The 14,585-nt window shown below is 36.4% G+C and overlaps 1 protein-coding gene across 1 annotated transcript in view; it reads right to left on the bottom strand.

The window, feature by feature from the left end:
• The window catches only part of sestd1 (SEC14 and spectrin domains 1), a 31,156-nt gene that overhangs the window by 1,865 nt on the left and 14,706 nt on the right, over nt 1-14,585 (bottom strand). The window contains exons 7-18 of the mRNA XM_079882409.1: nt 14,328-14,441; nt 12,353-12,447; nt 12,072-12,127; nt 10,331-10,551; nt 8,411-8,533; nt 5,119-5,313; nt 3,871-3,985; nt 2,861-3,020; nt 2,679-2,760; nt 2,467-2,589; nt 1,688-1,879; nt 875-996 (exon numbers count right to left, since the gene is read on the bottom strand). Coding sequence (XP_079738535.1) covers nt 875-996; nt 1,688-1,879; nt 2,467-2,589; nt 2,679-2,760; nt 2,861-3,020; nt 3,871-3,985; nt 5,119-5,313; nt 8,411-8,533; nt 10,331-10,551; nt 12,072-12,127; nt 12,353-12,447; nt 14,328-14,441 — 1,598 coding nt within the window. The remainder of the gene's footprint in view (nt 1-874; nt 997-1,687; nt 1,880-2,466; nt 2,590-2,678; nt 2,761-2,860; nt 3,021-3,870; nt 3,986-5,118; nt 5,314-8,410; nt 8,534-10,330; nt 10,552-12,071; nt 12,128-12,352; nt 12,448-14,327; nt 14,442-14,585) is intronic.

Genomic DNA, 14,585 nt, shown 5'->3' with positions numbered 1-14,585 from the left:
TCATTTCAAAGCTGAGGATGTTATCTCTAAAACTATTATATCATGTGTGTTTTTAGAGAAGGCTGATAAGATGCTAATAAAATATTTTATTACCCTGTAAACATCCTCTTGCACTCTATTGTCTATGTCTGGTTTCTATTGTTCTCACTCGACAAACCTTTCACACCTCTGGAGGGTATGAGACCTAATCTTCATTCTACTTGTAACATTATTCTTTTGTTTGTATTGTTTGTAGAAACCATATTCTTGGGACCTTATGTGAATTCTTTTAACAAATTAGATATGGAATAGAATAGCTCCAGGCGGAACGGGTGCATTCGAGCTACAATTAGCAATTGAAATAACAAAAGATTGAAAAGATTAATACTACACTTTTACTCAAAACTCACTTAAACCACCATTGAGTGTTTGTAATAACTTCCGATTGCGTTGCAATTTAATGTGGATTTTAGCCATATAATGTTGTTGAAATATGTTATGTATAGCCTTTTATAAGCAGCTATCGCAACGCCTGCTTAGCATTTATAAAAAACATCAGATATTGATATGAAAATACCCCAAATCGCATTAAAAATCACACAAATCTGCACTGTGAAGTGGTTTCATACCTACACATGACAACTCTCTCTGGGTCAGCAGTAGCGTGAACACAGAATTGAATGTTCCGGTATGATTTTGTGAAAGGTTTAATAGACATAGCCAAATCGTTGTCATTTAGGAATAAGATCACATGGGTGTTTGTAATCGAAATCACAAATTTTTAACTATTAATCGTACAGTTCTAATTAATATACTACAACTAATGACAGTTGCGAGAAAAAAGACAGTAGAAGAGTGTCATGAATGTGCAGTACTTTGGCTTTTTGGCTCTTACCCATCAGGGAAAATTACTGGCACAGTGAGCCTGTCCAGCAAACCTTTCCCCACCGTCTCCACCTCTTCATACGCCTCTACATCCACCATCAGCTCGGCTAATTCAGGGCTCTCTCTCAGAATCTGAAGGCAGGGAGAAAGACAGTTACTGTCTGATATATTACAGAGCTCTGGTTTGGTGCATGAGCCTACATCTAAAATCATATCAATCGCTTCAAAATCATCAAGCTTTGGATAGATTGCAGAATCAAAGCAGCTCGAATATAATACACTTTCAAAAAAAACAAAAATTCTATTCACTTGTATGATGATGATGATGATACTAAACAGGAAAAAAGTATTAAGTAAAATGCAAATTCATTTTTTGAACCCCACTGAAGATTTATAAATGTCAGCTTTCATTTGCCTAAAAATAGACATGAAAATGCACATTTCCTCTACCATCAAGCAGACCATAGTTATTTATGGGTTCATAATAAAAGCTTTTGCAATGCCTTAACTGCTTTAAAACATCGTTTCAGTTTTCATAGTTTTTCAACTATATGTTTAAAACAGTTAACCCAAAAATGTATATTCCGTCATTTACACATCCTCATGTTGCTACAAACCCATTTGCTGTTATATTTTCCGTGGAACACAAAAGGGAGAAAAATCCAAAGAATCATGCTGTTCATCAAGATTCTCCTGTTGTGTTCCATGGAATAAGTCAATTCTTACAGGTTTGGAAAAACACGAGCGTGGGTAAATGACAGAATTTTCCTTTAATTATCCCTTTAAATTTGGCATGACATTTGTTCTGCAGAACTGCGCCAACCTTCTCAGCAGCTGTGTGGAAGGCACAGGCCATCTCCAGCCGGTGCTGCCTCTCGTCAGACGTGACTGTGAACTGTTTCCACACACGGTTGAGTCTGGGCAGCGTGTCCCCTGAGGAGCGGGTGGTACAGCGCAGAGACTGGCACAGCACCACTGTGGCCTGCAGCAGCTGGCGGCCGTAATCATAGGTGCTCTGGAAGCAGAAAAGGAAACATTTACAGTGAACCGTTAACACCACATGGGCTGGATACTCTTACGACATTGTGCTCTAAGAAGCATGAAAACGAATGTCTTACACTTATACTGGGGAAAATTGCATTTTTGAAATGTACTAAATCAAAAGTTTTTATAATGAAAAATACTTGAGTAATTGTTGCCTTCTGTAACAATAAACATTAAAAAAAGTGAGGAATTTATTTAATACAATCATTTATGAGGATTAAATACTTTTTAGATCAAGGCAATTATGATTTTTAAATTTGAAGTGAAACAACAATAATATCTTATAAAAACTATAACGGATGAAAATGAGTGAAGACAACATAATAGGTCATAAGGATATAAAATGCTGGAATTTATTTAATTATGAGAATCTATAAATCAGGATAAAATTATTATTTTATCAAAACTAAAAGATAAAATATTATAAAATACAATAATAATGTGGAAAATTGAGCTTTTCACAATGTCTTTAGCAGTGGATTCAATATGACTCAATGTCCCAATTTATTAAAGCAAGGTGCATTAAAAGAAGAAAATCAAAACCTCAGTTTCAAATACCTGTGCAACATCCACAAACTTCTTGTGTTTCTCCAGCAGAACTTTGGTTTCTTGTGAATCATCTCCCAGTCGGATGTGGGTCTTCAACAAAGCATCGAGCAACTCTCCTAACCACTCCACCGCCTGAGAAGAAATGAAACAGCCCTTACAGACCCTGAGGAACAACAGACACACTTCAAAAGAGCCTTTTCAATTGAATTTCAAGCTCTGACCTGCGAAGCATCTTCCTCACACTTGAAGAGCTGTACCATCTGCAGCATCTTGAGTCTCCTGACATCAACCATGTCCTCACACCTATAAAACACAAGCGAACACATAAGACCTTCTTCGCTTGCTCTTGGTACACCAGGAGTGCTGTGTCCATGATGAGAAATCATAAAAAGAGGAGAGGAACCTCTGTTTGCGGAGCTGCATGTCTTCCATGACGCTCTGAATGTGGTCGATGTTATCTTTGTTCTCAATGCCTACATCCTTGCCGTAGGAAAACGACGTCTGGGTAGACATCTGGTCAAGCAGCACTTGGCCTTTTTCTCTTAAACTTTGCAAGGCACCCTCTGGAAGACAGTGAGAGAAACTCAATACACTTCTCCTGTTTTATGCTCATGCATATTTAGTCTCAGAGATGGACGGCAGGCATGCATGTATATTGCACAAAAATGGAAAAATTCAGTTCATATTTTTTTGCTGCTCACTATTTTTTTGTTTGAAGCACTAATTAGCAAGATAACTAGACATCTACAAGCAGAACTGCATATTCTGCTTTGTTGCCATGAATTACAGTATGTCAGAGTTGAAGTATACTTTTTTGTCGCTTTGGCATCTGCTAAATGTAAATGAAATTGAGTAAAAAAAAAAAAAGCATTCCAATTCATGTACTTATGCACTCATTTATTAAGTTTTTTATTAATATTATAAATAGTGCAAGTAGTATGTTCACACTGACAATTCAAAATACAAAAAGTGCACTTCAAATACCCGGACGATGCACTTATTTAACCGAAAAAAATCTAGTGTGGAATGTTGGACACTGTGCACTTAACTGTCACAGCTTTCCTTATGTAGCGGAGGAGGGGCTATCAGACTTTGATGTTGGATGACAAAATAACCTTATAAAATTTATATACTAGATGGCTGAGTAGACAGTGCATAGTATATAGCATTTCATTTAAGACTAAACTTTTATTTAAATTCTATATAATTCAGATAAAGCACAGCTCAAAACGACACAGTAACAAAATTAACTCTATAACAAATTGAACAATAACCTTATGTCTGGGTGGTTCTTGAAAATCAAACATCTGGTTATGTAAGACTAGTGAATAAGCACCAGAAGTTTTGCTTTATCAAACTTTAATTACATGAAACAGGATCAAGCATATGAGTAGGACAACAGGGCTTCCTAACCAACGCTCTTGAGTTTCTCCTCCAGATGTTTTAGAGTTTGCTGGATTGCAGCTCCATCTGCAGGGGCGACGTCTGCACAGAGCATTCCCAACAGCCCGTCTAACTGCTGGGACAACTGAGACAAACACAGACACCGACATCAGAAAGAAGCTTTCCATGTATATACGACTTTTTTGTGATGATTTGGGGAGGAAATCTGTGGAATGGCTTTAAAGTGCCCCCATTATGCTATTTTAAAGGTTCCTAATATTGTTTTAGAGGTCTCCAACTATATATTTACATGCATCCAAGGTTAAAAAAACCCTTTAATTTCCTCAGAATATACACTGCATTATAATCTCTTTTCTCACACTGTCTGAAATGGTTTGATAAAGGATTCGGTCTCTCTAAACCTCTCCTTTCCTGCTCTGCTCTGATTGGTCAGATGGCCCAGTCTATTGTGTTGGAACCTATACATCTAAAACGGCTCAAACTAGATGTATTTTGTGGGCAGCCAATGAAGAGCATTATGCAAATGTGTTACAAACCAACAAAGGTTTGTGCCGAAAGTAAGACTGGAATTACTGACGACTCGTTTCAGGCAGTCCAGAATTGATTCTTTCTTTTGGGAGACAATAACTCTATTTATCATGCACTTTGAACTTTAAAACTTTGCAGACCTTCTACATTCACAAAGAGCTCTATTACACACTACATAAAAGGTAAAATCCGAAAAAGCACAATAGGGGCACTTTAAATATGCGTAAATGGCTTGTGAATAGCATTTTATGTTGACTTTAAGATATTTTACTTCTAAAATTTGACAAATCCAAGTCAAACAAGAGGAAAATAGAATGTAGGATGAGACTAGATTTTATCCATCTGGAATTTGGATTGGATTGTGAAGCGTGGGTGATAAATACCACATTGGAGCCTGGTGATTGGAGGGGATGGGATGAAAATATGAGAGGGATGCATGCCATTAAGTTATTTCAGAGGCTGAGCAAGTTATTACATTTTGATTGCATTTCATTTGGAATAACATGCATAGGTGAACTGTGCACAATAAGACCAGAACTGTACATTGGAAAAGTAAACAGAACTGATAGTATTACACTGTATCTAGTGATGGCAGAAAGCATACAAGAAGCCAAAATATTTACTTAAATCTACATTCAAAAGATGTTTGTGTTCTGTTGAAATCTGAAGAGCTTAAAATAGAATTCTGTGGGTGCAGATTCCATGATCAGATATCGTCTAGAATCTTACATCTTGTGCCGTCATGTGGAACTCATGGGCAGACTGCAGGACGTTCTGTCTGAACTCTAATTGGCTGGCCTGCCGGTAACAGACATCACTGAGCTGCTGCTGCAGACCCTTGAGCTCCATCAGGTCCTCTTCATCTCCTGCGCTCAGCAATGCTGCGATCTGCTGGTTCAGCTCCACATAAACAGCAAACCACTCCTGCAGCAAACAGCATGACATTGGCTGTTAAGACAGTTAAATAAACCACTAGCACTCATAAAGATCACAGGTCCATAAAAACAGTACACCAATCCTGCAGGCCAATGGCCACAACAGCTCCCATGTGAACTAGTGGTGAATGCTTGGACAAGGATAACTACTATTATTGTTTCTACAAACTGTTTTCAACATTGATAATAATAACAATAAGAAGAAGAAGAAGAAATATGTTTCTCGGGCACCAAATCAGTACATTGGAATGATTTCTGAAGGATCACGTGAGACTGAAGACTGGAGTAATGATGCTGAAAATTCAGCTTTGCCAACAGGAATAAATTACATATTAAAATTGATAACCATTGCTTTAAATATTTCACAATATTACTGTTTTTACTGTACTTTTGATCAAATAAATGCAGCCTTGGTGAGCATAAGAGACTCAACAGCACAGAGACCAATAAATAACCACCTAGCAAACAAGTTGAACACCTTAGTAACCGCATTATGTCCTGGCAACCAATCACAACCTCATACCCTCATATTTTTGACTTTTGCATAGACAAAGATCACTTAGCCTACATGTTCTTTAGAAAATATCTAGAAAAATGACTATTGTGTCCAAAATCCCTATTCATGGGGTGTTGCAAGACCATCTTGCAAGAAAGCTCACCACTTTGGCAACACTTTGCATGCTGACTAACATTAAATCACTTTTACGTAACCTACGGTTTGAACCATGTCTATAATTGGCTCAGTTCCTGGCTCAGTGTGACAAAGAGGTCACTGTTCAACAAACCATGAAGCCACTGAGTCACACACTCCAAAACAACACCTTCCTGTAACAAAACATCAATACCAACAACTCTACGTCACAGAGATCCCAGTAAATCACAGAGGCTGTTTGTGATCACACTGAGCCACAAACCACACTGAAGAAATACAGAGGCAGTAACTACTTCAGACAAGCCAAGAGCACACCACAAACCACTCCTGAGAAAGACAGCCAAACAGCTGACCTTCAGGAAAACTGACTGTGGGTGAAAACCACATCTTCACAGCAAATCAAATGCATTTGAACAAAGACTGTAAACATGACATAGTATTAATTAAACATGTACTAAAATATCCTAGGTAGCCTGACTCAAAGATTTAACATGTATCTAAATACATTATATTCTTATTTCCTCAAATAAAAGTTATATAATCTGAAGCACAAATAGTCAAGAAAATTTGAATGCGATTCCCTCAAGTAAAATACATCAATACTGCCACCTACTGCGGGACATAAACTGCATGATTGTGGCATTTCAGTGTCAATTTCTCTGACTTCTGCTTTTGTGACCTGACAAATCTACTCAATATAGCAATTATATCTTGAAAGACAAAAAAAGTAGCACAACATTTTTAATGAAACCCCTCATCTCAGCAGCTCTGATTGCTGGAGTTCTATGGTCTACAACAGTGGTTTTCAAACTTTTCAAGCCAAGTACCAACTCAGAACATCCGAGTACCACAAAGTTACCACCAGTTCTAATTAAAATTTCACTGTGGTTTTCTTTCAGCAGTCAAGTTGAAAGACAAAGTAACAAACATGTTATAACCAGTGATAATGGCTGTTAAGCTGCAAAATGCTAAAAATAAATATTATTTATTTCACAGCAATTTTCATTCAACAGGCACGTTGAAAGACTATAAGTAATCGTAACACTTTACAATAAGGTCTCGTTTGTCAAAGAATTAGTTCACCCAAAAATTCTTCACCCTCATGTCGCTCCCAACCCGTAAGACTTTAGTTAATTTTTGGAACTCAAATTAAGATATTCTTAATGAAATTTTATGAAAATTTATATTCCTCCGTTGACAGCTACACATCTACCACTTTGACGCTTCAAAAAGTTCATAAAGAGATTGTAAAATTAATATGAATTGAGCGGTTTTCTGAAGACACACAATCGCTTTATATCATTAACCGATTGAATTTAGGCTTTAAATTCCTATATAAACATTCATCAGCTCACACATCAGTTGTGGTAAACGGAACCTCAAGCATGTTCGCTTGACAAGCGAGAATCAACGAGGTTCATTCTCGTGTTACTCCGCATGTTTGAGCTTCTGCAAGAACCAATGTGATTCATTCTTGTGTTACGCAGCACGTTTGAGCTTCTTCAAGAACCAATGAGGTAGTTGAGTAGCAAAGATCTTCATTTGTGTTCCGATAGATGAACAAAAGTCTTACGGGTTTGGAACGACATGAGGGTGAGTAATTAATGACAATCTTCATTTTTGGGTTAACTAACCCTTTAACATTAGTTAATGCATTAACATGAACTAACAATAAGCAGTATATTTTTACTGCATTAATTAACCTTTCTTAGTTTGTAAAATTTTTGTTTCATGTTCACAGCGCATTAACTAATGTTAACAGATTCAACTTTTGATCTTAATTTATTAGTAAAGATTGACATAGATTGAAGTATTCATTGTTCGTTCTTGTTACCTAACTTTAACAAATGACACCTTAAGTAAAGTGTTACAAAAGTAACAAACATGTTACAACCATTGAACATAGCTGTTAAGCTCCAAAATGCTAAAAATTAAATAAAAATAAATGTATACACCGATAATATTCACTTCCACATGCTGTTAACTTGTGACCAGACTGAGTTAGTTGCTGAACTGACCATCATTTATTTATGATTTGTTAATTGATTCAGTCTGATTTGCAGACTGGTTTATTGACACGAACCGACTCAAAAATAACAATTAGCAAACTGGTACGGTTCTTGAGGTCAACTCGCTGACTGATCCAGCGGCATCAGTTCTTTTAATTGCTCAAAAAAAAAGAAAAAAAGAGAGAAGATTATTTGTGAATAAGAACCATACATTTCAGTATGTTTCTCACACAAAGCTATTATACGACTTCAGAACATGACTTTCATGCTATTTTGTGTCAATTTTTGATCATAACTGATTTGGTCAATCCGTTATGTCCTTGTACATAACAGACCCATATTGAAAATTCCCCATTTGCATTTCAGAGGGGCTATACATTCCACAAAAACCACATACACAAGCCAGAGATGACAGCTGTACTTACACTGTGTTGACTCTCGATCTCCTCATGCTTCTGTTGCAAGGCCTGAGACGCGCGAATGGAGTCTCCAATCCCCCACTGCGTGCGGAGCTGCTCTGTGCCAGGACCCTCCAGCCAATTCACAACCTGCTCACACACAAGACACATAAACACAGACAAAGAAACCTTTAATTAGTGAAGCACTACCACATTTGACCCCCGAGCTACCGAGCAGACTCTAATCGGAAATAAATCAGGAGGAACAAAGAGCAAATCTAATTAACTAAATGACAGGATCAGGTCGATGAGAGCTCAAATTAAAGATTACTTAATTAGATATGTACTTGTTTACAAAAAGACAAATGTAGGTTGTAGGTCTCAAGGGCTGCACAATCCTTTGGCTGTCAGATTTTGAATGAACATCAATGTTAGAGCAAAATGAGATCTCAGAGCTGCAGCTAAATGGAAGATCGTCAGTGACCTAAATTTCAGTCTGTTTCCTCACACAAATATAGCATAATATTTACGATTTTATGGTGTTTTTCGAAGCTCTTTGTAAAGATTTTTCAAAATGCATCCTTTTGTTTTGCACAGAAAGAAAAGGATACAGGTTTGGAACAACATGAAGGTGAAAAAAACTACAACAATTTTCATTTATGGGTGAACTAACCCGTTAATTAACTTGCAAGTTCAGTCTCAATTTGATAGCTAAGAGTTAAAAATGGGAATTACAACGGAAATGGCAGAAAATTTCATTTAATTTCTGTTGTTCAATGAACTAGGGGAGCAAATGAAAAGTCTGGAACCGCAGCAAGATAACCTGCTTTGTGAAGAAAGTCATTAATTTGTCTAATGCTGACGTGCCTGAACTTTTTAAGAATCGCTGCTTAGTTTGCAAGGCTTCCTGTTTGTAATTGCTTCAGGCACTGTGGATTACAGACGATCCCCCCTTCCCTGCACAATTTTTCACAGAAGGTAAGAAGTAGGCCAAACTCCTTTTCCAACACACAAGATGTGCACCTCCCAATATCCTGACCACCATGGAAACAGACACCGTATTTCATCTGACAGGAGTGGTTTTGGGAGACTTTCATAGGATACACAACTTCTGATCTTGGCATCAACTTTGGTGATTTCCAGAATTTTTAGACATTCTTCATTACATTAAACTAAGAAATTATTTGTGTGGAAACCGTGAAATATTTTTTCAGGATTCTTTGATGAACAAAGTTCAAAAGAACAGGATATATTTGAATTTGTGACGTTATAAATGCCTTTACTGTGACTTTTGATCATGCATTCAAATAAGAGTTATTTAAAAATATATATATATATATATGACTGACCCCAATTTCTTGAAGAGATGATTGTACATTTTTTTATACAATAATATAAATCAATTCATATCAATGTAGTGAAAAAAAGAAAGCAAAAGCACAATATATAGATGTATGATTGCACCGCCACAGCCCTGCTCTCTAACAGTGATTCTCTATAGTAATCGGATTCTCAGAGGGAATTTGGTGGGAGTGTGTATTGTAAGCCTTCCAAGAAAACAGCGCAGCACAGAAAATTATATGACAAATCTTTTCTGTGGAAAAACTCAGATTGTATGGTGCAGAGATCCACCAAAAACGTCTATTTGTAGACTAAAGACTGCTGATTCACTATAATATTGAAGCCCAGCCAAAGTCTGAACTAAGAGTACAATGTCTTCTCTTTCAAACCTTGGTGGTATTTAGATATAGAAATAAAGCAAAATGGTTCACAGATGACATTGAAACTCCCTCACGCTCCACAACATCATGTGGTGGGTTTCAGAAAGATGACAAAGGTGCAAAGACATGAAATAAACACAAGGCTATGTCCTCCCTTATGAAACAGGAATGCCTTAAACACAACCTGATTATCTGGAAGGGATTTTTCATTTTATTGCTGTTTTACCTGCATGACCTTGGTCTGGATTTCCTCTAGCTGGGAGCGTTTGCTGCGCTGTCTGCAAACTTCCTGATACTTTGTGTACTGCTCCCTCAGAGAGTCCAGGAGCTTCATCACCTGAGGCTGAGCCAGCAGCTCATCGTCCATGGGTGACCAGGCTGTGCCACTTCCTCCACCCTCGGAGCCATTGAAACGCCTCTGCTGGAGCTCAGAGAGCAACTCATGCCCTGTGAAAGAGGTAGACAACAGGGCAAATAAACATTTATGACAGAAAAATCAAGGCCTTGAAATACCTTGAAAAGGAAATGTAGTAAACAGTAATAAAGTGTTTCACATGTCAAGCAGAAAGAAAGCAATGAATGCAAATGTGATGGCAAATGTTCTCATCTGTCAAGTGCTCTACTACAAAAGGAATACGGATTTACTTAATATAATATGAATACATTAAGTCAGTATTCCAACTAATTTAAGCACAACAAAGTGACAGACTCAAATACAGAAGAAAAACTAATTTTGTGCCATTGCTGTGTTCTAATTTGTGCCTCTAACCAAGGCCTTTCAACTCATCAGCACGAATATGAATTAAATGGGGCCTACAGGATGTTACATTGGCACTTGAATTGAAGTTGCAAAACAGAAACAAGGATGAACTGAATTAGCCCAATACAGCAACAAAACAGGCCAAAATGGAAGCATGTTGAGGACAAAAGTCTAAAAATATTTTAGTAGTGTATATTTGAGATGCACCGATCACCAATTCTATTTTGAAACAATTCAAGTTGAAATTTAAGGCATTTAAAAGGCATTCTCAGTTCAATTCTGAATGGTGCACAACCCTGCTTGTTACAGTTTATTCACAGCAAAATCACTTACATGGGGCCAGTGGTGTAATGTAATGAACTAATAATACTTTGTTACAGTACTAGAGTATTTTTTGGGAGAATCTGTATTTTACTTGAGTTTTTATATTTCTGTCTCCAGTACATTTCCTAAATAAAATGTATACTTTTACTCCAATACATTTCCCCAAAGCATATTCGTTACTCACAAAAAAAATAAGTCGGAAGATTGCAGTCTACATTACAGTACATGTTTTCATTTCATTATAAGGTAAAGTTTTGACTAGATGCTGCATTAGTGGAGAACAGCAGTATGTTTGCAGTTGAGGCTGAGAGAAGGCTAACATTAGTAGTACCTCAAGCGGTTAAAGCAATGTGACAAAAACCCACGCAAGTCTGACCCAAACGATAATGTCACGATTGTTACCATCTATTTACATACCTTTACTCAAGTGTGGCTTTCAGGTACTTTATCCACCACTGCATGGGGCATAACATCACTAAATTGAATTGATGAAGCCATTCTTTAGCGCAGGACATGATTTGAGGGACATACTGATCAGGGTAGTGTGTCAACTCACTTTACAAACCAGCTTTAGCTTCAAACACAAAAGCTGTGAAATCGCTTTAGAGTGCTAAACAGCACAAAAGCCAAGTTCTTAGCTCTACCCAACCAATAAAACTGAATGGAGTCACGGGCCAGCTGGAAAAACAGCTTCACCATTGACATCACAAGCTAGATACAGCATAGCAGTTCAAATCCCCAAACCAAAATCTGCTTTTGCAACTAGCTTCAGTTTTCAAATGGACCCAAACCATTCCAGAAACATCAAAAAGTTTAGCAGTTTTGCAATTTCAAAGCAATGCCTAGATGCATGTGAACACAGACAGCACAGATCAGCACTCACCAGTCTGAAGGACCGTTTCAGGGTCAAATGAAGGCAGGATGTTGCTCTCTGAAGACCTATGATTGTAACAATATGTTGTTGTTGAGCATTTATAATTATAAAATTATGACCATTTAATGAAACAAACTCATTGATTGTGGTGTGTATTTGATTGTTCAGTGCCTTTCAAAAGCATTTTAAATGACCCCTTTAAGAACAGCTAATAGTTAATAGAAAAACAGAGGACCCTGAAACCGCAGACATAATTAGGAGCTCATGCCTGGAGATGAGACATAAAATACCTGTCCTTCTCTGCCTGGCTTCCTTTCTCATTTTCATTGATGACGATAAGTTCATCCAGAAGGGATGTGGATTCCTTTGTGAATTTTTCAAAGACCTAAATGAGGGATAAATGGCAAACAAGACCTGCAGTTAAAAACAGCATACTGTTATATTGATATAGCTACACACTTTTGTAAAATTTTCAGCCTTTCAATGATATTCAATACCCATCTCAATATTTCTGTATTTGCACTGAAGCAGAATCACAGTTTCAAACAGCGTTGTTGTTATTGTTAACAAACTGAAACTATTAATTGTTTTTGTCAAATAAAATAAAAGCCGAAGTAAAATAGAATACAAGTTAGATGGGAAACAAATTTTTATTTAAACGAAAATTAGAAATGTTGCTTTGGCAACTAACTGAAATAAAAGTTTAAGTACTACACTTACTAAAACTGACCAAAAAATAAATGAATAAATAAAAGATTAATAAAAATACATAAAGTACATAAAATAATAAATCGATAATTCGAAATTTTTTTACTAAATACATACTAGTTTCAACTAAACAACAACTACTGTCAAGTAGACAATATAATAATATTTTAAATGTGAATTTATATTCACCGATACAATTCATATATATAAAAAAAAAGGAATATTTAGATAAACTTATTGTTTCTAAAACATACTGTATTTTAATATATGAAATATATCAGTGAACATTTTTAATGATAATGTAAACAAGTAGGGTTTGTCAAAACATCAAAACTTTTTTTACTTAAAGCTGCAGTCCGTAACTTTTAAGGTGTATTGCGGAAGAACATTGTAGCCGGAGCTACAATCTCTTTTTTTGTCAAGCAGGTACTGGGCTACTCCGCAGTGGTGCCGACCCGAACCAGTCTGAATGGACAGAATATAAACACTTAATATAGATGTACCGTAAGACAAAAACACGGTTTGGAAAATGGATTTATGATGTAGTTGCTTATTATTTACATTTTTAACACAAAAAAAGTGTTACGGACTGCAGCTTTAAAAAAATAAAGTGACGATACCATCATATTCAGTACACGCTGATAGAAGCTGCTTTCAAACGCTCCCGTGTGTATGTGTAAGCACTCTGTGAAGAGCAACAAAGGTTTCTATTTACGTGTCAGAATCCGCTCAACACTGCATTTCACAGTCTGTGCAGGTGTGTAGATCTCAGTCAAGCTCTGAACTTTAGTGATTGACAGCTTCAGTGATTATAAAGGGAGTGCTCTTTGCACGCTTTCTGTTTATAGCCCATATACAATTTGAATAAAAGTATTGTTTTTCATGCTAAGTTTCTGGATTCACAACTGTATTTAAATGCGTGATCGAATCTGAAACTGCAAAGATTGACAGTGATATATCCATAGCAACAGATGTGACAAAACAATATGATACTGTATGTCAAAATAGTTGTGCATTAAATATTAGACTGTAAATGCAAACTAATAGACCTGTCACTTGCTCTATGTAATATGTGTTTTTTGTCCTTCATTTTATTACTAATTTTCCACTTGATCTTTTTATAAACAATGTTTACTTATAAAACATTTGAAGGCTAAATAAATAGTAAACTAATTAAATTGAATTAATATTAACTTAATTTAAAATATTCATATTCATATTTCAAACAGTGAAATAAAATGGTAAAATAGTTCCAACAGTTTTTGCTGTAACCGAAACTGGTAGAGAACCGTGAAATTGTACTGGTATTGGTACCGTGACAACCCTATAAACAAGTGTGGAATCAGAGCTACTACGAGTCAATTCATTGAAACAGATAGTTTCCAGAAATGAACTAAAGTAGACTAATGACACTGCCTTTAGAAAACCACAAGAAAAGAATAAACCACAACAATTTTGCTTAGTTTTATATCGCCAACAAAGGTACATCACTCAGACTAGCCACAACATCACTGAATTATTGTAGTCTACCAATAAATAAAGCAATTTAATACTCACCAATCGTTTGTTGACCCAGTCCAAATGATCGTAAACCAGACTCCCGCCAAATTCATCTGTAAGTTGGCATGGTTCGATGTAGCGTGTGAGTTTATTAGCAGACACCAGAATCACCTGAAACACAAAAAATGTACTCTCAGGCATGACCAAGGACCTTTTCCAATATCTGTTCTGCGAATGTAAAAGACAACCCATTCGAGAATTATTTGTTGTAACAGAGAGGAAAGTGCACCATTTACTAATGTAACCAACTAAACA

Source organism: Squalius cephalus, assembly GCF_949319135.1.
Source record: "Squalius cephalus genome assembly, chromosome: 9".
Classification (NCBI taxonomy): Eukaryota; Metazoa; Chordata; class Actinopteri; order Cypriniformes; family Leuciscidae; genus Squalius; species Squalius cephalus.
The sequence above is the reverse complement of the archived record's forward strand: the minus strand, read 5'-3'. Positions and strand labels throughout refer to the sequence as shown.